General features: G+C 39.4%; 3 protein-coding genes across 4 annotated transcripts; 1 reads left to right on the top strand and 2 right to left on the bottom strand.

Moving 5' to 3' along the window:
• The first annotated feature begins 36 nt into the window (after positions 1 to 36).
• LOC120533324 (zinc finger and SCAN domain-containing protein 32-like) lies at positions 37 to 11,000 on the top strand. Of its 2 annotated transcripts, XM_039760171.1 has the most exons (3): positions 37 to 193; positions 2,457 to 2,815; positions 10,175 to 11,000. In XM_039760171.1, the coding sequence occupies exons 1-3, from the start codon at positions 120 to 122 to the stop codon at positions 10,564 to 10,566; spliced, it is 825 nt and encodes a 274-aa protein (XP_039616105.1). In that variant the 5' UTR covers positions 37 to 119; the 3' UTR covers positions 10,567 to 11,000. The 2 variants fall into 2 exon arrangements, with proteins under 2 accessions (XP_039616105.1, XP_039616106.1); XM_039760172.1 differs by lacking the exons at positions 37 to 193; positions 2,457 to 2,815 and adding an exon at positions 6,137 to 6,554.
• A 44-nt stretch (positions 11,001 to 11,044) lies between these two features.
• On the bottom strand, positions 11,045 to 16,777 carry LOC120533307 (protein ANTAGONIST OF LIKE HETEROCHROMATIN PROTEIN 1-like). The gene is made up of 2 exons (XM_039760138.1): positions 16,526 to 16,777; positions 11,045 to 12,385 (listed from the first exon to the last, which is right to left on the bottom strand). Exons 1-2 carry the CDS (start codon positions 16,753 to 16,755, stop codon positions 11,341 to 11,343), a joined length of 1,275 nt encoding a protein of 424 aa, XP_039616072.1. The 5' UTR covers positions 16,756 to 16,777; the 3' UTR covers positions 11,045 to 11,340.
• A 4,000-nt stretch (positions 16,778 to 20,777) lies between these two features.
• LOC120533354 (histone H2B 5-like) lies at positions 20,778 to 21,316 on the bottom strand. The gene has a single exon (XM_039760209.1). The coding sequence runs from the start codon at positions 21,175 to 21,177 to the stop codon at positions 20,800 to 20,802; it is 378 nt and encodes a 125-aa protein (XP_039616143.1). The 5' UTR covers positions 21,178 to 21,316; the 3' UTR covers positions 20,778 to 20,799.
• Between the last annotated feature and the right edge of the window lie 1,651 nt (positions 21,317 to 22,967).

Raw genomic sequence — 22,967 nt, 5'->3', positions numbered from 1 at the left:
AGCCCGGCATAATTTCACGGCGCACTGAGTTGATCCGATGTGGTATGTGACGTCATCAAGGGCGACGACATGATTTAGTGTGTGCCGCTTGTCTCACGATTGTGAGCAGTAAACTGTAAATGTTAAATGAGACTAGGCTTTTGCTATTGAGTGAACCGGTTCTAAAAAGTATTACATCATACAGGGACAGAAGGTAAGTGATTTGTGTTTGGGGCTGTCACTTTATGGATTTGGAATGTTTCGTTCGTTTCAGTAAAGAGTTACAGCGATTTGAATCACACGCAGCAGTCTTTAGGACTCTGTTCGACTGCATTGTCTTCCGTCCGCGGCACACTGTTGTTATGTTCCGTTAATACTTCAAAGCGCCCTTTGATATCTGTTTTTGTGTTTAAGAGAGTAAAACAGCTACCGTTACGTACATATAAGCCAAAGTTACACTCGTGAATGAATTACGATGGTATATCCGTTGTGTATATGTATATATAAAATTAGCTTTACACATCTGCACACTGCAATTTCATCCCCTTCTTCGCAGAACTGCTCAAGCGCAGCCTTTTTCAAGTCCAGCCACAAACTGGTTGAGATCTGGACTCTGATTTGGCCGCTCCAGGACTTAAAACATTGTTGTTTTTAAGTAAATCCCGTATAACTTTGGCTTTATGATTGAAGTTGTCTTGCTGGAAAACAAATTTCCCAAAGCTAGGGCTGTCTTACTGGCATCATACGCACCTGGGCAAAGTAGTGCGCTGGGGCCCCTGTTTTGATAGCAAAACTGAAGCATACATAGACATCAGAAACATTGTGGGCCTCGTTTCTCCTGGAGTTTCCGGCCAATGCCTGTTGTGCCCATACATTAAGATAGCCTTGCCCAAGGCACAGATTTTCTTGCAAGTTTTTCTCCGGGATTTCCCTGTACTTTACTGTATTAATTTGACCCTTACCCTCCCAAGCTTTCCAGGGCCTGCTGTAGAGAAGCATCCCGTGTTTTTAATAATGTTCAGTGTAATCTAACATTTATTCTAATGGCCAAAAAGCTTAATTTGGGTCTCATCAAATAATAGATTATTTTAGCTGATGTCAGAGCCTCTCCTGCATGCCTTCTCCTGAGATATTATATGAGGTTGTATTTATTTATTTATTTTCTTTGTTACTTTCCTTTAAATCTGTGACTGATGAAACACCTAGACAGCAGCTGTCGGAACAGTCTTTGTAGTCTTGGCCGCTGTAAGCTTATAACCACTTCTGAGTTCTCCTAGGTCTCTTGGTGGATTCCATCAGTCGTCTTCTTGTACAATCACTCAGTTTTTGCAGAGGGCCTGCTCTAGCACATTTATAGCTGTGACATACTCTTTCCATTTCTTAATGAATGATTTAAATGGACTCCAAAAAAATGTTCTTGTGTTTATCCCCAGATTTTTACCTTTCAATCCCCTTTTTATGCAACCCTTTGAAATGAAACATCTTGACTACAGACAAGTGATCTCCATTAAATTCTAAAATAATTTGGCTCAACCAGTGATTATTTATTTCATTGTGTCAAATTAAAAGGGGTGAATACTTATATGAATAATTATTTTGATTTACGATCTGTTTTCACTTTGACATCAGTGAGTCTTTTTCTGTTCAGCAATGTCACAAAAGCCAAAATATCCACAGTGATTAAATGTTGTACAACAATAAAATGTTAAACTTCCAAAGGGGCAAATACATTTTATAGCCTCTGTAAATATAGAAAAACTAATGTGTTACTGAAATTTTATGATTTCTGTATTTCTTTCTTTCTTTATTCAGTCCTCAGTGACTTGTGCAAAAGTAGTGTGGTTGGTGTCCATTTAAGAAGTAGTGATGAGTTAGGTCTTATAGTATAGGGCTGTCAGATTGAATATGGCTACTTAAAAACAATTCAAATGTGTTTTAAAATATCTTTGAAAGCAAAAACTGATGTTTGACTGTGCAGAGCTTAAAAGTAGAGCATGGCCATTCCTTGCCAATATTTATCAACCTCCTTCAAGAGTTTCTGTTCCTTCCCTAGCTAGAGAAGTTAAGTTCCATGCCTGAGGTTAACAAGTAATATTATGTCCCATGCTATTACTTTTTTTCCACTAAACTGTTACAGAAGTCCAATAGGCGCATCTTACAATAGACAAATAAATAAAGCAAATCTCCCCAAAATTCCATTCAGCCCTTTTCCACATAATTTGTGTAAGGTAAGCAGTGAATACGGGTGGCCCGCAACAGTGGGAGTGCTTCTATACCTTTACTCCACACATTTAAGTTTGTTTTAAACTTGATAATTTCATATGAAGAGCAATGAGGTACAGTTATTATGCTACAGTGTGATTTCCCTTTACTATCTGACTTGACATCAACTTTTGTTGCTGTAGCTGTTACAAATTAAACATTTTTAGAGCTGAATGGTGCAGTTTTGAAGGAATTAAATCCCTTTCTTTCAACAGCAAAGAAGAAGCAGCTGGCATTTACTGTAACATTAAGATGAATGTAAAAGAGGAAACATGTGAGGCTGACATAATGACGGTGAATATTAAAGAGGAGGAATGTGAATGGGAGTCTTCTCACTCCAAACAGGAGAGTCTGTGCATTAAACATGAACATTGTGAACTGGGATCATTGGCCATTAAAGAAGAGTCTGAGGAGATGTCTGACAACATCAAGACGCACGAACATAAAATTATGAAGTGTGTTGACCTTAAAGTGAGTTCTGAATCATTACACTCTGACACAAAAAGGACTGAGGAAATGTCTTCTGCTAGAACTCGAGAAGATCAACCATCATCTTCAAATTGTTCTGAACAAAGTAAGTGTAAAATAAAAATCTATTTAAGTTTTAAGGTTATCAGTATAGGCCTGTAGAGGAATTCTGATCATTTTTACATGAAACATGGAAAAAGTACTGAGGTTTTATATTATATGATGAAAAGTGGGGAAAGTTTGTGTTTTTTTTTTTTTTTTTTTTTTTTACTTTTTTACTTTTAACTGAGTTTTAATAATTCACATTATGCATTAAGCTGTAATTGTAAATTGTGTAAGCATTGTGAGGAGACTGTATTCAATGAAAAGCAATGGAAAGTTAATGACTTGTGTGGGTTCAGTCTTAATTGGTGATGTTGGAGTGTTTTCTGATTAAATGAGCTCAGCTTTGTTGACCTTATTCTCTAAAGCATAAATCTCAAATGCTGTTGTGTTTACGGGAGATGCTTGTGGTGAGTATGGCAGTGTGAGTTTAAGAGGACACCCTGAGATGTGCCATTTTGTTAAAGCTCCTGACCTCCAGTAGTCATTTGCCCATTTTACATTCACTCTCAAATACCTTACACTCCTGTCTTAGGATTTTCTGTAAGTTATGGAGGATTAGAAGAGAAAAGATGGGCAAAAATCATTGTAAAGTAGGGATGAAATGGCAAGCTTCAGTAGAATGCTGAGAAGCAGTGATCTCAGTCCCTGGCACACAGACTCAACAGATCAAATACATACCTCCATAAACCTTCCCCTTAAATTATCATTTCAGTCCCCAACAATACTGACGTCTATCCCATATAATTAATATGGCCCGCTGTGGGATCCAGCTACAGACATTCATGATAAAGAAGCCATTTTGCCATTGGCCTGAGAATCTGAAATGGTAATGTGGCTGAAATGTTTCTGGTTTAACCTTTTAAAAATAATTGCATTCAGAGAAGAGCAAGTGCTTCAATCTTTCGTTTTCTTACAGTTGTGCCTGAAAGCTTGTGAGCCCTTTAGAATTTTCTATATTTCTGCATAAATATGACCTAAAACATCATCAGATTTTCACTCAAGTCCTAAAAGTAGATAAAGAGAAACCAGTTAAACAAATGAGACAAAAATATTATACTTGGTCATTTATTTACTAAGGAAAATGATCGAATATTACATAATTGTGAGCGGCAAAAGTATGTGAACCACTAGGATTAGCAGTTAGTTTGAAGGTGAAATTCGAGTCAGGTGTTTTCAATCAATGGGATGACAATCAGGTGTGAGTGGGCACCCTGTGTTATTTAAAGATCAGTGATCTATCAAAGTCTGTTCTTCACCACACATGTTTGTGGAAGTGTATTATGGCACGGACAAAGGAGATTTCTGAGGACCTCAAAAAAAGAGTTGTTGATGCTCATCAAGCTGGAGAAGGTTACAAAACCATCTCTAAAGAGTTTGGACTCCATCAATCCATAGTCAGACAGATTGTGTACAAATGGAGGAAGTTCAAGACCACTGTGACCCTCCCCAGGAGTGGTCGACCAACAAAGATCACTCCAAGAGAAAGGCGTGTAACAGTCGGCGAGGTCACAAAGGACCCCAGAGTAACTTCTAAGCAACTGAAGGCCTCTCTCACATTGGCTAATGTTCATGAGTCCACCATCAGGAGAACACTGAACAACAATGGTGTGCATGGCAGGGTTGCAAGAAGAAAGCCACTGCTCTCCAAAAAAAAAAAACATTGCTGCTCATCTGCAGTTTTCTAAAGATCACGTGAACAAACCAGAAGGCTATTGGAAGAATGTTTTGTGGACGGATGAGACCAAAATAGAACGTTTTGGTTTAAATGAAAAGCATTATGTTTGGAGAAAGGAAAACACTGCATTCCAGCATAAGAACCTGATCCCATCTGTGAAACATGGTGGTAGTAGTATCATAATTTGGGCCTGTTTTGCTGCATCTTGGCCTGGATGGCTTGCCTTCATTAATGGAACAGTAAATTCTGAATTATATCAGAGAATTCTAAAGGAAAATGTCAGGACATCTGTCAATGAACTGAATCTCAAAAGAAGGTGGGTCATGCAGCAAGACAACGACCCTAAGCACACAAGTCGTTCTACCAAAGAATGGTTACAGAAGAATAAAGTTAATGTTTTGGAATGGCCAAGTCAAAGTCCTGACCTTAATCCAATCAAAATGTTGTGGAAGGACCTGAAGCGAGTAGTTAATGTGAGGAAACCCACCAAAATCCCAGAGTTGAAGCTGTTCTGTACAGAGGAATGGGCTAAAATTCCTCCATGCCGGTGTGCAGGAATGATCAAAAGTTACTGGAAACATTTAGTTGCAGTTATTGCTGCAAAGGGGGGGTCACACCAGATACTGAAAGCAAAGGTTCACATACTTTTGCCACTCTCAAATATATAATATCCGATTATTTTCCTTAATAAATAAATGACCAGGTATAATATTTTTGTCTCATTTGTTTAACTGGTTTCTCTTTTTCTACTTTTAGGATGAGTGAAAATCATATGATGTTTTAGGTCATATCTATGCAGAAATATAGAAAATTCTAAAGGGTTCACAAACTTTCAAGCACAACTGTACATACGTTCATTTTTGTGTTATTTTTTAAAAGTAAATATTTGCTTACCTGTGCACATACAGTATTTATACACACTCACACTCTGTCACTAATACAGCAGACATCTGTGACCCTGTTCAGGTCTAAGCGTGTTAGACAATGATTGACTGACTGTTAAATATGAGGCAAAAAATAAAAACACTTTAAAAACAAATGTAGCAGCCCTCACAGCTACGCTGTTTTTTTGTTTTTTTTTTTTCTCTTTAAACACAGTAAAAGACTCACTTGTCATAGAAAGCAGTGGTCTACTGCTTACAGGACAGTAGAAGCAGTTGAAGTGAAAATGACTGGAAGACTAAATGAAAGCTGAAAATGGTGACATGATTATTTTTTTCTGAAATGCAAAATTTGACACCTTTATAGAAGTTCAAAAAATAGTATAATTGGAAAGTATGAATTTGGAATTCTACCTGAAATTAAATCTTATTGAATCTTATTACTGCTTACAAGGAGACAAAGCACAGGAAAAAATGAAAAGGTTTAGTATGTGGTTGAGTTATATAGCGCCTGTTCAATAAGGATGCATAGGCAGTCTAAAAATTTTAAGGGTTGTACTTACACTAGCATTTTCTTTCGTATTCGAGCACGTTTGTCCGCATGTAATCCGCCAAAGTCTAGATCGTTTGACTAATATGATCGTTCAGGGCCGGGTTAACGTACCGTGCCCTGGTGCCGCCTGGGCAACATTCAGTAGAATTTGGGAACCGTGTGATTGCTAAACGTGCCCGAGCACAAAAATCGGACATGACGTCAGTGATGCGACAAATCAGTTAAACAAACATGGCGGCAAAGGGATCTCTCTGGACTACTGCAGAAGTGCATTGTTTACTTGAAATTTGGGCTGATGACAGTATCCAGGAGCAACTGGATACAACACACAAAAACTCGGAGATATTTGGTAAGATTAGAGACTATCTTCGTGCTCGTGGATACCAAAGATCAATTGAACAGTGTCGTGACAAAGTGAAAAAACTGCGGGTTCAGTACCTAAAAATACGGGATGCATTACGTAAGTCTGGCAGCTCACCGGACGAAAAAGAAAAGTTTCAGTGGTATGATGCTATTGACAGAATAATCGGCCTTAAACCAAGTAGCGAACCTAACGTTTTTGAGTCGCATGCGGGAACACCATCGGCAGCACCTGATAGCGTGGACACTGAACCGCCGCCACAATTGAACAGTGAGTAGCTGAATGTATTTTCTGTATTATCATATAGTGACCCATTTAAGAATGAACAATGAAACTTGTATTTTATATCATCATGTATATTAACTCATTTATAATGAGTACATGTACGGCGGCAAAGTCTTAACCCTGCCAAATAAGCGAACCCGCCGCCGTGGCGCAGCGTCGGAAGCATCGCCTCAGGCGCTGACGTCCGAGATTCGATCTCCGAGAGGGGATACAAAAGTGCGTACACCTGATGAGCCCCAGTGAGGGTAAAACACGTATCGTGCACTTTTTTTTTTATTATTCGGCAGATACTGTATCTCAAACACACACACATATATAACATTTTATATATATATATATATATATATATATATATATATATATATATATATATATATATATATGGGAGCGAAGGTCTGTGATACGGTTTGCATGTTTGTACACTGTAAAAAAGAGTTAAATTTACAGTAAAAAGTTGCAGCTGCGGTTGCCAGAATTTTACCGTAAAAAAATAAGGTGACAATATTTTTATTTCTACTGTATGACTTTAAAGTAAATATCTGCTGTACAGAAAATAACACATCACAATAGAAACTAACGTTTATTCATCATCTGAAATCCATGCACTGTTTATATATATATATATATATATATATAAAACTGCTCAAAAAAATTAAAGGAACACTTTGAAAACACATCGGATCAATGGGGGAAAAAAAGTCAGGCTGGATATCTATACTGGGTAATGTGTTAGGAATGAAAGAATGCCACATTGTTTGATGGAAAGGAAAATTATCAACCTATAGAGGGCTGAATTCAAAGACACCTGGAAAATTAAAGTGAATAAATGATGCAGCAGGTTAGTCCATTTTGCCAAAATTTCATTGCAGCAACTCAAAATCATACTCAGCAGTTTGTATGGTCCCCACGTGCTTTTATGCATGCCTGACAACGTCAGGGCATGCTGCTAATGAGACGACATATGGTGTCCTGGGGGATCTTCTCTCAGATCTAGACCAGGGCATCACTGAGATCCTAGACAGTATGAAGTGCAACCTGGTGGTGTAGGATGGACCAAAACATGATGTCCCATAGGTGTTCTATTGGATTTAGGTCAGCCAAGCATGGGGGCCAGTCAATGGTATCAATTCCTTCATCCTCCAGGATCTGCCTGCATACTAGCGCCACATGAAGCCGGACATTGTCATGCACCAGGACGAACCCAGAACCCACTGTATCAGCATAAAGTCTGACAATGGGTCCAAGGATTTCATCACGATACCTAATGGCAGTCAAGGTGCCATTATCTAGCTTGTAGAGGTCTGTGCATCGCTCCATGGATATGCCTCCCCAGACCATCCCTGATCCACCACCAAACCGATCATGCTGAACAGTGTTACAGGTAGCATAACATTTTCCACGGCTTCTCCAGACACTTTCACGTCTGTCACATGTGCTCAGGGTGAACCTGTTCTCATCTGTGAAAAGCACAGGGTGCCAGTGGTGGACCTGCCAATTCTGGTATTCTATGGCAAATGCCAATCGAGCTCCACGGTGCTGGGCAGTGAGCACATGGCCCACTAGAGGACGTCGGGCCCTCAGGCCACCCTCATGGAGTTTGTTTCTGATTGTTAAGTCAGAGACATTCACACCAGTGGCCTGCTGAAGGTCATTTTGTAGGGCTCTGGCAGTTGTCATCCTGTTCCTCCTTGCCCAAAGGAGCAAATACCAGTCCTGCTGATGGGTTAAGGACCTTCTACAGCCCTGTCCAGCTCTCCTAGAGTAACTTCCTGTCTCCTGGAATCTCCTCCATGCCCTTGAGACTGTGCTGGGAGAAACAACAATCCTTCTGGTAATGGTACGTATTGATGTGCCATCCTGGAGAAGATGGACTACCTGTGCAACCTCTGTACGGTCCAGGTATCGCCTCATGCTACCAGTAGTGAAACTGACCATAGCCAAATGTAAAAATGGTTAAGAAATAGACAGAAAAGATGAGGAGGGAAGAATGTCCGTGGCCTCCACCTGTTAAACCATTCCTATTTTGGGGGTCATCTCATTGTTGCCCCTCTAGTGCATCTGTTGTTAATTTCATTAACACCACAGCAGCTGAAACTGATTAACAACCCCCTCTGCTACTAAACTGACCAGATCAATATCCTAAAAGTTTCATTGACTTGATGCTACACTCTGATTGAAAAGTGTTCCTTTAATTTTTTTGAGCAGTATATATATATATATATCTCATTAAACCATTAGAAAATGCTGTCTGCATCAAATACCAGTACACAGTCAGCATCAGTAAACTAACAACAGCTACTAACAGACGTTTTTTTGTGCTAATTGCTTCATTCGATTAAAACAAGTTCGTTTTTTTTTTCTCTCTCCCGATTTTCCTGTGAATTCCATGACTCTTCCATTTATAAACATCGGTTTTGTGATTCATCCATAAAATCATTTTCACAACCATAAAAACCATTAAACAAATAAATAATTTAAAAGAAATGCAAAACACTTACTTGGCGCCAGAGGTGGTCTTCCCTTTCAGGTCCTAGATTCAAGGAATGTTATCTTGTCCGTGACCTTCTGTAAAATATTCTTAACGGGGAGAAGTTTCTATTTCTTTGTATATAATTGCCTTCTAACCCATATCACCTCTTTTATATAATTTATTCGCACTCATTTCTCCTTACCCACATTCTCTTTCTTTGACCTGCCAAATATGACTGTTTCTTTATTTACTGCCTCTTCTACTATTTTTTCCACCCTTGCTATTTTCCACACTATCCTTATCTTCTTATATAATATGCTACTGTGGCTGTCCGTTTGTCTGTCCAGGATTGTAAATCACCTGTAGCTTGCAAACCGTTTCACCAATTGACCTGAAATTTGGTAGACATATACTACGTGTCGTCTACTGTCAGCTTTCAGGGTGATGGTTTTTATTACTCTTTTTAACCCATCCATCCATTTTCCAACCCGCTGAATCCGAATACAGGGTCACGGGTACTCTTTTTAATTTGAATTTTATTTTATTGTAGAATCAACTCACAGCAGCAGCAGCCAGCAGGGTGGCCATGTGGCGCATGAATACGGGTGCCCTTCTCATCCCTACCACCTTCGCTATCACCTCCCCTGCCTCTTCATATCTTAAATCATTCTTGAGGCAGATGGAAGACTTAAGTGCCAGTTTAAGTGAAAAATTAAGGAAAACGTGCTAAGTAATTGCAACACAAACACTGACTTCATCAGTTTTAATGTGATAAAATATAGACAGAAGAAGAGAAGAAGCGGGCTGCTAGGGTGGAGAGAAAAAAAAAACTGCTCAGGAAGCAGCAAGCGCATCCACCTCTGAGCAAATGAATGCTAAACGTACAGAGAAAGAGGATGAAAACTGAGTCAAGTGTATTCACTGCACGTTATCATGCAGTGCACTGTTATATTTCCTTGGATTCCAATATTTTTTGTATGACGAGGATTCCTGACAGAAGTCAAAAGCTTAGGAATTAAAAAAAAAAATAGTAATACAATTTTAAGACTTTTAATTAATATATATTTGCTGTGATTATGATGAACTGTTATTTATATTAGTTTTTACAATGTTTATTCTGCTATTATTTTGACAGTCACATCATTCACTTCAGATCATACAAACACTGGGAATGAAAGTTGTAACAGTGGAACACTTGATATAACACCCCCAGAACAATGCAATAAAAGGAGGAAGAGGAAGAAGATGGATGTGAGTGACATGATGGAAGCATTTTTGGACATGCAAAAGAAACAATATGATGAATTCATGCGAGGAGAACAGCTGCATCTCCAGCAGGAGCGAGAGATGCTAAATGACTGGATGAAGGCACAAATGGAAATGGAGGAGCGTCGACAACAGATGCAACAGGAGGAACGCCAAGAGGCAAACAGGATGTTCCAGCAAATGATGAACAGAATGTTTGATGCCATGGTGCCTTTATACCAGCAGCCCACACCATCACATCCAAATAAATCCAGTAATTGAAAATATTTTTTACCATATTCATAAAGAGACACCAGCACCCTACACCGATGAGCCATTTCAATCTACACAGGTCCATTGTAACCCTTAGTTATGAAGTGGAAGTACAGGCCTATTGTTATTGTGGTTATATAAGTTCCAGTGTAAGTCTTGGAGAACAGATTATGTTTGTTTTTTTGTAATGTCTAAAATAGTTGTGGCCTAAATATTTAATTATTAGTTCATGTATTCTGTTCTCAGGAGTAATGCCACAGTAGCATCCTGCATTTTGTTTAAACAGCATTGTTCTTGCCATGGTGTCTTGATGCATTTGTACTTATATATGTGACATTTTTTATTTACTGTATTTTTTTTTTTACATATTTAACACTTAAGAAGTTCTGTAAATACTGACTTGACTTTACAGTATTTTGAATAAAAAACGATTCTAATCATTAGCCAATACTATATTTGTTACATATCAATGAGGAACATACTGCTCTTAGTATGAATATAAATTTATTGCCTGCATCAGGCCAAAAAATGTTCCTTTTCAGAAAATATAAACATAACATGAACAGAAAGTTTAAAAAAATGCTTTACATATAATAAAACAAGTCTGGTACATCAAAAGTAGGAACAGATACTCGCCTAAAAGTTAGTGGTTGGTACATTAGCATGTACTCTACCAGCTCAGTTGACTTAAAAATAAATGACAAAGTATGTGTGTGTGAACCATGCAAAACCATTGGAGCATATGCTAAAGTAGCACCAGTTACTGTTAAACTGATGTAATCTCTACAGATTTGAAAAATACAAAGACAAGGCATCTCTTGAGGCATTTGCTATGGCATTTGCTTGATAGGGACTCAATTCATGAGCCTCGTTTTCTTCATGAACATCAATGTCATCATATTCCTCATTGTTAATCTCACAAAAATTGTGCAGTATGCAACATGCTGCGATGATGTTATTAATGTTGTTGATGTGGCAATCATACCTCTTCCTTAGGCAACGCCATCTTCCCTTAAGACGGCCAAATGTCCTTTCAACAGTCATTCTTGCTTTACTGAGCCGGTTGTTAAAGGTGAGCTGTGCAGGTGTCATTTGTTGGTTTTCAGGGTATGGTTTCATCAACCATGGCAGCAGAGGATAAGCTGCATCCCCCAACATTACCACTGGCACATCTATTCCTCCAAACCTCTCTGTGATATTAGGAAACAGGGTACCACTCTGACCCCTCTCGTACAATGACGAATTACCAAACACTCTGGCATCGTGGACTTTGCCCGGCCAACCCACATTAATGTCCCAGAAACAAAGCCTATGATCTACCACACCCTGCAGGATGACTGAATAGAAACCTTTAGGGTTGTAGTAGTCTGCTGGGCTTTCAGGTGGAGCTAAAATGCCAATATGGGTTCCATCTATAGCTCCTCCACATTGTGGGAAACCCCATTGATCTCGGAAACCTTGAATAATGTTTCTGAAATCATGTGCAGAGGGTGTTTTGATGTAAACTGAAAGCAGTTTCTCCACAATTATGGAGGAAACATGATTGGCAATAGTGACTGCTGTAGATTGGCCAATTCCAAATAAATGTGAGATAGTTCTAAATTCAACATTGGTGGCCAGCCTCCAGACACATATTGCTACACGCTGCACCACAGGTACTGCTTTCCTGAAAGTGGTCGTCTCTCTATGAAGGTGTGGATGGAGGATGTTGCACAGCTTCAAGAATGTGGTCTTCCTCATTCTAAAATTTTCTTTCCATTCACAATCCGTCCATCTGGTTAGAACATGCTCCCACCACACGCCACATCTCTGTCGCATCCAGATGCTCCTGATGCAAAATGGAGAATTACATAAACTGTATTTAAATTGATACATACACCATTACAGCATTTTAAAGTATAAGTAATTAAAACAATGTTTTTCACTCATTATGCAATATAACAGACAAATATTTTGTGTCAGATTAAAGTCAATTCATTAATACAGGGTCTAATCTCATTAAACATATTTTTTTATTAATTATGTATGATTAACCAGTTATAACCCTTGTGCTACTTAGCTTTGCTGGCATTAAGAAAAGGATTATCATATATATTACAATCTAATGTAAGAGTATATATCATTATATATACATATACATACACATTTTATCTTTATTTATAATACGCTCCCGTGTCTGTTCGTTTGTCTGTCCAGGATTTTAAACAACCTGTTGCTCGCAAACCGTTTGACATATTGACCTGAAATTTGGTACACATATACTACGTGATGTCTACTATACACTTTTGTGGTGACGATTGACCTCCAAGGTTATTCCTCTTTTTATTTTTATTTTATTTTATTGTAGAATCAACTCTCGGCAGCGGCAAGCAGGGCAGCCATGTGGCACATGCATACAGGCACCTTTCACATCCCTACCACCTTTGCCATCACTTCCCCTACCTTTTCATATCCTAAATCATTCTTGAGGCAGATCGAAGACTAAAGTGCCAACTTAAGTGAAAAATTAAAGAAAATGTACTAAGTAATTGCAACACAACCACTAACTTATTCAGATTTAATGTGAAAAGATGTCGACAGAAGAAGAGAAGAAGCGGGCCACTAGGGTGGAGGAAAGAAAAGCTGCTCAGGAAGCAACAAGCACATCACCCCCTGAGCAAGCGAATGCTAAACGTACAGAGAAAGAGGATTAAAACTAGAAATGATCAAGTCAAGTGTATTCACTGCCCTTTATCATGCAGTGAGCCGTTACTGTATATATAAATATATATGTGTGTGTATATATACAGTGCATCACTTTTTCCACATTTTGTTATGTTACAGCCTTATTCTAAAATGGATTAAATTCATTTTTTTCCTCAGAATTCTACACCCACACCCCATAATGACAATGTGAAAAAAGTTTACTTGAGGTTTTTGCAAATTTATTAAAAATAAAAAAACTGAGAAATCCCATGTACATAAGTATTCACAGCCTTTGCTCAATACTTTGTTGATGCACCTTTGGCAGCAATTACAGCCTCAAGTCTTTTTGAATATGATGCCACAAGCTTGGCACACCTATCCTTGGTCAGTTTCGCCCATTCCGCTTTGCAGCACCTCTCAAGATCCATCAGGTTGGATGGGAAGCGTCGGTGCACAGCCATTTTAAGATCTCTCCAGAGATGTTCAATCGGATTCAAGTCTGGGCTCTGGCTGGGCCACTCAAGGACATTCACAGAGTTGTCCTGAAGCCACTCCTTTGATATCTTGGCTGTGTGCTTAGGGTCGTTGTCCTGCTGAAAGATGAACTGTCGCCCCAGTCTGAGGTCAAGAGCGCTCTGGAGCAGGTTTTCATCCAGGATGTCTCCGTACATTGCTGCAGTCATCTTTCCCTTTATCCTGACTAGTCTCCCAGTTCCTGCCGCTGAAAAACATCCCCACAGCATGATGCTGCCACCACCATGCTTCACTGTAGGGATGGTATTGGCCTGGTGATGAGCGGTGCCTGGTTTCCTCCAAACGTGATGCCTGGCATTCACACCAAAGAGTTCAATCTTTGTCTCATCAGACCAGAGAATTTTGTTGCTCATAGTCTGAGAGTCCTTCAGGTGCCTTTTGGCAAACTCCAGGCGGGCTGCCATGTGCCTTTTACTAAGGAGTGGCTTCCATCTGGCCACTCTACCATACAGGCCTGATTGGTGGATTGCTGCAGAGATGGTTGTCCTTCTGGAAGGTTCTCCTCTCTCCACAGAGGTCCTCTGGAGCTCTGACAGAGTGACCATCGGGTTCTTGGTCACCTCCCTGACTAAGGCCCTTCACCCTTGATTGCTCATTTTAGATGGCCAGCCAGCTCTAGGAAGAGTCCTGGTAGTTTCGAACTTCTTCCACTTACGGATGATGGAGGCCACTGTGCTCATTGGGACCTTCAAAGCAGCAGAAATTTTTCTGTAACCTTCCCCAGATTTGTGCCTCGAGACAATCCTGTGTCGGAGGTCTACAGACAATTCCTTTGAGTTCATGCTTGGTTTGTGCTCTGACATGAACTGTCAACTGTGGGACCTTCTATAGACAGGTGTGTGCCTTTCCAAATCATGTCCAATCAACTGAATTTACCACAGGTGGACTCCAATTAAGCTGCTGAAACATCTCAACAATGATCAGGGGAAACAGGATGCACCTGAGTTCAATTTTGAGCTGCATGGCAAAGGCTTTGAATACTTATGTACATTTGTTTCTCCATTTTTTTTATTTTTAATAAATTTGCAAAAACCTCAAGTAAACTTTTTTCACGTAGTCATTATGGGGTGTTGTGTGTAGAATTCTGAAGAAAAAAATGAATTTAATCCATTTTGGAATAAGGCTGGAACATAACAATGTATGTATGTATATATATATATGTGTGTGTATATGTATATATGTGTATGTATATATATATATATATATATATATATATATGTGTGTGTGTGTGTGTATATGTATATATATACTGCTCAAAAAAATTAAATTAACACTTTTTAGTCAGAGTATAGCATCAAGTCAATTAAACTTCTGGGCTATTGACCTGGTCAGTTAAGTAGCAGAGGGTGTTGTTAATCAGTTTCAGCTGCTTTGGTATTCATGAAATTAACAACAGATAAACTAGAGAGGCAACAATGAGATGACCCCCAAAACAGGAATGGTTTAGCAGGTGGAGATCACTGACATTTTTCAATCCTCATCTTTTTGGACTGTTTTTCACTCGTTTTGCATTTGGCTGTGGTCAGTGTCACTGCTGGTAGCATGAGGCGATACCTGAACTCTACAGAGCTTGCACAGGTCATCCAGCTTGGCACATCAATACGTACCGTTGCCAGAAGGTTTGCTGTGTCTCCCAGCACAGTCTCAAGGGAATGGAGGAGATTTCAGGAGATAGACAGTTTCTCGAGGAGAGCTGGATGGGGCCATAGAAGAGCCCTGTGCTTTTCACAGATAAGAGCAGGTTCACCCTGAGCACATGTGACAGACGTGAAAAGGTCTGGAGAAGCCGTGGAGAATGTTATGCTGCCTGTAACATCGTTCAGCATGACCGGTTTGGTGGTGGGTCGGTGATGGTCTGGGGAGGCATATCCATGGGGGGATGCACAGACCTTTACAGGCTAGACAACAGCACCTTGATTGCCATTAGGTATCAGGATGAATCCTTGGACCCATTGTCAGACCCTATGCTGGTGCAGTGGCTCCTAGGTTCCTCCTAGTGCATGAAAATGCCCGGCCTCATGTGACGAGAGTATGCAGGCAGTTCCTGGAGGATGAAGGAAGGAATTGAAACCATTGACTGGCCCCCACGCAAACCTGACCAAAGTCCAATAGAACACCTCTGGGTGTGACATTTTGTTTTCATCCATCCGACACTGCCAGGTTACTCCTCAGACTGTCCAGGAGCTCAGTGATGCCCTGATCCAGATCTGGGAGGAAATCCCCCAGGACACCATCCGTCTTCTCATTACGAACACCACCCATCTCCCAAACCCCAAAAAAAAAACGTTTTCAGGCATACAGACAAGCACGTGGGGGCCATACAAACTCCTGGGTATGATTTGGAGTTGCTGCAATGACATTTCGACAAAATGGACTAGCATACCTGCCACATAATTTTTTCTCTTTGATTTTCGGGGCGTCTTTGAATTCAGCCCTCTGTAGGTTGATAATTTTCATTTCCATCAAATGATGTGGCATCCTTTCTTTCCTAACACATTACCCAGTCCACATCAGTGGAGATATTCAGCATGATTTTTTCCCTATTGGGATCTGATGTGTTTTCAAAATGTTCCTTTAATTTTTTGACCAGATATATATAGACCATGAAAAACAAAGCACACGGTGGAGTAGCGTATTCGTTTTTGTGCTATTGTCATAATTACAGGAAACATTTTTTATTACTATATAGATAGTGTAATTCTCATTTCATTCGATATCATTTGAGTTTAAAACATGCTGTCATCCTCACCTTACAGATGAACGTGAATTGCAGTTCGCAAGAAAAGCTGCAAATTCCTCCCTTAACATCATTTGTCTTCGTAAAAATCTTCTGGTACGTGCAGCACGATTAATAGCAAAACGCTGCGCTACGCACTCAATAAATTTGCAGGAGGGTAGAGCGTTATCCTGCCCTGCACGACTCCAAAAAAACCACAAAACAAGTAAAATCATTTTGAAATACATGCTGTAACTTCGCATTCGGATCTTGTTTTGGCTTTTTACGAAGTCGCATGGTGATGACGAAAGTGTTCCCGGGCCCCGATCGTTAAGCGCAGTGTGACCGCAGGCCAGCGGGAGAGAAGGCAAGGCGGAGAATCGGGCTTGAGCACAGTACTGAACACACGTGCCTAGTGCGAGTACGACCTAAAAAGAGCTATGTGTCAAGAGAAATTGAGGGAGTTAAGTGATTTTAGCACTTAGACAATAAAGATTAAAGGAATAGTCAATCCAGAATTTTTTTTTTTTTTTTTATGTGTTACTTATGCCATACAATTTGTAGTGGTGATTAAATAGTACTAGGGTGTTGTACCATGTTAGCCATTATTAATGTAGTTAAAACTCAAGCAAAATGACACCTTTTATCTTTTTAGTTAGCCAATAAAAGGTGTCATTTTACTTGACTTTTCACTAGTGGTGATCAATAAAATTTTTCAATCTTGTATTTTCGTGGAGACAAGGCATCTTAATGTGTCTGATAAAAAGGGACCCTATAATTACCAACAATCATCAAATGTTTAAAAACATTCATAAAAAAATCCTGGTTACTGGTGTTGCATTATCTAATTGTCAGTAATCCAGTCCTATGTTCAAAACGTGCAAAATGTAGGTTTTTTGCTAACATATTGCTATATAGTTACTTTCAGATTAAACAGAGCAGATCATAAACAGGAAATGAAAACCATTTTGGGAGTCACTTTTTGAATTGAAGACCTCCCACTCCCTTTTTCTTATTGATCAAGAGTCATCTTTTATTATGTTGACATTGCTCTGTTTCCCTGTGTGTTTAATATAGTTTAAGTGTTTGTGCCTGTTAATGTTGTTAGGTTTAGAAGTTAACTATTGTTGCATTTTACAATCTTCCCACTCTCTTGTAACATATGTTCCTTAAAATTCTCATTACTGAGTTGACTGCTTTGCTAAATGGGGCAACTGAGCAAAAAAGTGACCACGATATCAATGTTCACTCTAACAGAGCTACAGACTTCCTCTGCTGAGATGGGTAAATCTGTCAGAAGGATGACCATGTCAGCATATTCTGCATGTGAGAGCCCACTTGGAGTTTGTCAAATGGCTCCTATAGGACTCTGAAAGCATGAGGGGAAAAAACAAAAATCTCTGGTCTGACGAGACCAATATTTAACACTTTGGGCAGTATTATGCTATCGGGGTGCTTCTCAAGAGCAAATATGAGGAGACTGGTCAGAATTGATTGAATGATGGATGTTACCTAATACAAAGATATCCAGGAAGAAAACCTACTGTAGAGTGCACGTGACCTAAGCACGACAATGAACTGAAGCATCCAGCAAAAGGCAATGCTGGAGTGGCTTGAGGACAGGCCTCTAACTGTTGAGTGGCCTAGCCACAACCCAGACTTAAACCCCTAGAGCAGGGGTGGACAATGTCGGTCCCTGAGAGCTGCAGTGCCTACAGGTTTTCATTCAAACCCAATTCCTTAATTAAAAAACAACCCTTGACAATTTCAGATGTTATTCAATTTTATGGCTTGCTAGTTTGCAATGTAAAGTTCTTGTATCATAGATTTTTTCCTTTCCGAGGATGTCATCCAAATGATTTAAAGCCTAAAATGTTTCATTTTAAGTCTGTCACATTTTTCTATTAAGTGTTTTATTAAATCATAACACAGTACATGATGAACCCACAGAGATGTAAATGGAAACAAGTTAGATGGAGAACTGCTGGCTGCTTTGTCATTCACATCTTAGGTGGAGTGGTGGCTCCGAGGCTAGGGATCTGCACTGGCAATCAGGAGGTTGGCGGTTCAAATCCCATAAATGCCAAAAGGGACTCTGCTCTGTTGGGCCCTTGAGCAAGGTCCTTAACCTGAGTAGTGAGAAAAGTGTTATATAAATGCAAAGAATTATTATTAATGCTAATAAGGAGCCATTAAACAGTAAATGCAGCTCTTTAAGATTGAAATAAGCAATTAAAGGTGGGGAGTCTTAACAAAGACTACTAAAATAAAGCATCAAAATGTCACTTAATGAGAAGTCAATTATTGCTGATGAAGCACTTATTGTTTAAGATACAGGGTTGGAACAAAAACCTGCCGCTATTGAGACTCTCCAGGACCAACACTGCACACCCCTGTCTTAGAGTATCTGTGGAGAGACGTCAAAATTGCAGTTTAGAGATTCTTCTCATCCAATCTGATGGAGGTCTGGAAGAATGAAATATAAACTTCCCATATCCAGGTGTGCAAAGCTTGTAGAGACTTACATATGATGACTCAAGGCTATAATCGTTGCTACAGGGACTTCTACAAAGTCCTGAATTAAGAGTTTGAATACTTTTATGAATGAGAGATTTCCATTTAGCATGTTTAATACATTTCCAAACGTTTTTGAAAACATGTTTTAATTTTCTCATCATGAGTTAGAGTTTAGACTGATGGGCAAAAATTGCAAATGTGTTCATTTAAAATTAATTCTATAACACAATAATGTTTGCAGAAATTGAAGGGGTTTGAATTCTTTCTGAATTCACTATGTGCATATTTAAAAAAAAAAGTTTTCTTTAGCTGCACCCAAAATATGGTATAGCTTGTATGAGGTAGGAAATGTGCATGACGTGAGTTAAAGAATTGATAAATGGATGTTAATTAGTCAGGTAAGTAATTATAAGTTTTGCTTTTGGGATTGCCAGAAAGTAATTAAACAATTTGATTAGGCTCTTTATTTTCCTTACGTTTCTCTACACTCGTCTTAAGAAACAGAATACAATTTATTGATAAACACAAGGATTTTAAAATAACCATATATATATATATATATATATATATATATATATATATATATATATATATATAGACATAAAAGATAGGACACAAGACAAATGAAGCAGACAAACATAACACAGAAGACATTGGCTGTATACATTTAGAGTTCTGCTTTATCTTGGCACAAATAAACAGTTTACAATACCAGACCTCAAGGATAATGTATGATGTATGGAGTTGAGTGGTATCATAGAATTAGCTCAGGGGCAGCTCAAAAACTCTATGGAGAGGAGCTTTCAGGCCAAAGGTTTGTGAACGTTTTGCTATACAGACAATGAGAGGTTTATGACTCAAAAAAAAAAATAAAAATAAAACTGGTTTTATAAGAAAGTATAATCTGGTGACTGGATCAAGTTTAATTTAGTTACAGATCCAGTGTCTTCTTACAGATGTGTTAGTTTATCCATCACATCCAGCAACAGTTCAGTTTGTGGTTGCAAGCCTAAAGTGAATAATCCTTTGGACATTTTTCACGTGTAATAGTGTCTGCAGAGGTGTCAGCTCAACTCCAACTGACACCTTTGTTAACTTTTGAAGTAAAGAGGTGACCAAAATGCTGTCAGACCTACAGGTAAGCCACTTACTTTACTTTTCATTTTGGAGCACAAGTGATGGTGCAACAGATTTGTGACACTATATTTTAAAATGGCTTTCTGTGCCACTAAAACCCTAGAAAAATAGATAATGCACTTTATCCTGCAATCAGGCAGCAAGCTGTGCATGCACGTTTAAGTTAACTTTTCCTGGTAACCTGACACAGCCTACAAGATTATGCATTACTTTGTAGTTTACCTATTCTCTCTCTCACACACACGGAATTTCAAGCAGTTTTAAATTGCTAAAAGACGAAAAAATTAAACCCATCTTCCACGCTTGTGAGCAAAATAGAGCCGTGCATTCAATGGAGTTTTACATTCCCCTTGGAGAGAAAATGCATTTGACTTTAAATCCCGACATTGACCATGAGCAAGTCACTTTACCATAACTCTACTCAACCTTGAAACCCAAAAACAAAATTTATCTAATTGAACCTCGGGTAAAGACTTAAGCCAAACAATACTTACATGTAAATATTCCTAAACACGGAAAGCACGAGCATAATACATACACACACAAAATACTGCCTACCGAAAGATTTACTTAGGAGGAAAATGGAGCCCTTTCTTAGAGAAAAAATGGGTGGCTCTGAAAAGAGCCGTTGGTTTCTGGTACGACTATACCATTTACTTAGAGCTGGTGTATTTGGTGACTGCCTTGGTGCCCTCGGACACGGCATGCTTAGCAAGCTCACCCGGCAGCAGCAGCCTCACAGCGGTCTGGATCTCCCTTGAAGAAATGGTGGAGCGTTTGTTGTAGTGCGCTAAACGGGAAGCCTCACCTGCGATGCGCTCAAAGATATCGTTCACAAACGAATTCATGATACCCATCGCCTTAGAAGAGATACCAGTATCGGGGTGTACTTGCTTCAGCACTTTGTACACGTAGATGGAGTAGCTTTCCTTCCTAGACTTTCTGCGTTTCTTCCCACCCTTAGCCTGACTCTTTGAAACAGCCTTCTTCGAACCCTTTTTGGGCGCAGGGGCAGCTTTCGGCTCCGGCATTGTTGTAGATTTCACAGATCAAAATCAGAATGTCGCAGCTGTCTCGGCTTTTCTTTTTATAGACAGTCATGCAAATTAGAAACGCTACACGTCGCCACCAACCATAAGCGAGCAGTCGTTTCCCTCCTTTTAGACTCGACCGTTGTGTTTGAATAGGGCAAAATGCGCGCGCACATTGGGGTACTGTTTTCAAAAGGATATTTTAAGTTTTGTTTTTTTTTTTTAGCATCCAGTATTCCTACCTGCTTTAAAACAATGTCAGCACGTGGTGGATACAATCAATGTTATCAGCTCCTCAAGGGAGACAAAACAAAGTTAGTTGGCCTTAATCGCAAAAGATAAACTTTGCAGGGGATGAGAAAAGTGAACAATATTTTAGTAATCCATATGAGAAGGCAATTCTAGTAATTTCTTTTGTGTTCCAGGATTTGCCCATTCGAGTTGCTTTTTGTAAAAGACACTATAGCTTTCTGTTTCTAACACTATGTGTTTTTAATTTTACAATGTGAGATCATGAACATCGTTCACTGAGGGCTACAAGGTCCTTTGTGCTCAAAGAATCTCTCCTTTTGCCCCGTGTTGTGCTTTAAACAACAAAGCTTTTAAAAGAGCCAACGTGTTGCTGCAAGACAGTGCAATGAAATCCAGGAAAAGAGGCATGCTATATAAAAAAAAATAAATATGTATACGTGTACAGGTACAAAGAAACGATATAAAAGCCACGTTTTACTTTTCTTTGGAGCTGCATTTTTTAAATTGAATTGTTGCAGGGGTGGAGCGCAACGTCTTGGACTCACCGCCCCTTGGTGACGTAATCAACACATGCAAATCGAGCAGTCAAGCTGGTTCAGCACGTCGCGCGCCAAGAGGGCCTCTGTAGAAGCAGAACACAAGCCACTTCAAACATTCGTTCAGAAGAGTTCTTTCAAACTATTTACCCAACTAGAAACCTTGCCCAAACAAAACTCTTCTAGAGATTCTCCAATATGATAAATGCCAATACAAGAAACACAAAAGACCAAAGGCAATACTGGATGACTAATCACCTAAACCATCCTAAAATTCAACAACAGGAACTCACACAACCCCTACCCAAAACAGCCAAAACTGATTGTCATGAGACAAGTTAAAAACACAGAGATGAAGGAGTGTGAGAGGCATTACCTCAGTCCTCCATGAGAGAAGAAAGATTCCAGTTTAAACATTTGATAACTCGGAATTGTAGTGCTAAGATAAGATGTCAAGAAGAGGAAAGACTCGTGTTAAGGCCTAAACTCGCTCTTCTTGAGCTGGTTTGCAGTTCCCCGTCAGCCGTGTTCACAGTCTACTGAGAAAGGGTAATCTTGCTGAACGTGTGGGCACTGGTGCACCCGTCTATTTGGCCTCTGTGCTTGAGTACTTGACTGCTGAAATTCTTGAGTTGGCTGGTAATGCTGCCCGTGATAACAAGAAAACTAGTATCATTCCTTGCTATCTGCAGTTGGCAGGAGCACAATAAGTTGCTGGGTGGTGTGACTATCGCTCAAGGTGGCGTATTGCGCGTGTGTCAAACTCCAGTCCTCGAGGGCTGCGGTGGCTGCATGTTTTCATTTTAACCATCTTCACCATTAGTGAGCCTTTTTTACTGCTAATTAACTTCTTTTGCCTTCATTTTAATTAACTTGACTCAGGCCCCTTAGTTGTCTCTTTTTCCTTAATTAGTAGTCAAACAATAGTGAGACATCAAACAAGCCACCATATGACCAGCTCACCTGTGCCCATCACACAATATCTGAAAATAAAGATAGGTG

Source organism: Polypterus senegalus, chromosome 8 (assembly GCF_016835505.1).
Source record: "Polypterus senegalus isolate Bchr_013 chromosome 8, ASM1683550v1, whole genome shotgun sequence".
NCBI classification, from domain to species: domain Eukaryota; kingdom Metazoa; phylum Chordata; class Cladistia; order Polypteriformes; family Polypteridae; genus Polypterus; species Polypterus senegalus.
Note: the sequence above shows the minus strand (reverse complement) of the source record. Positions and strands in the feature narration are given on the sequence as shown.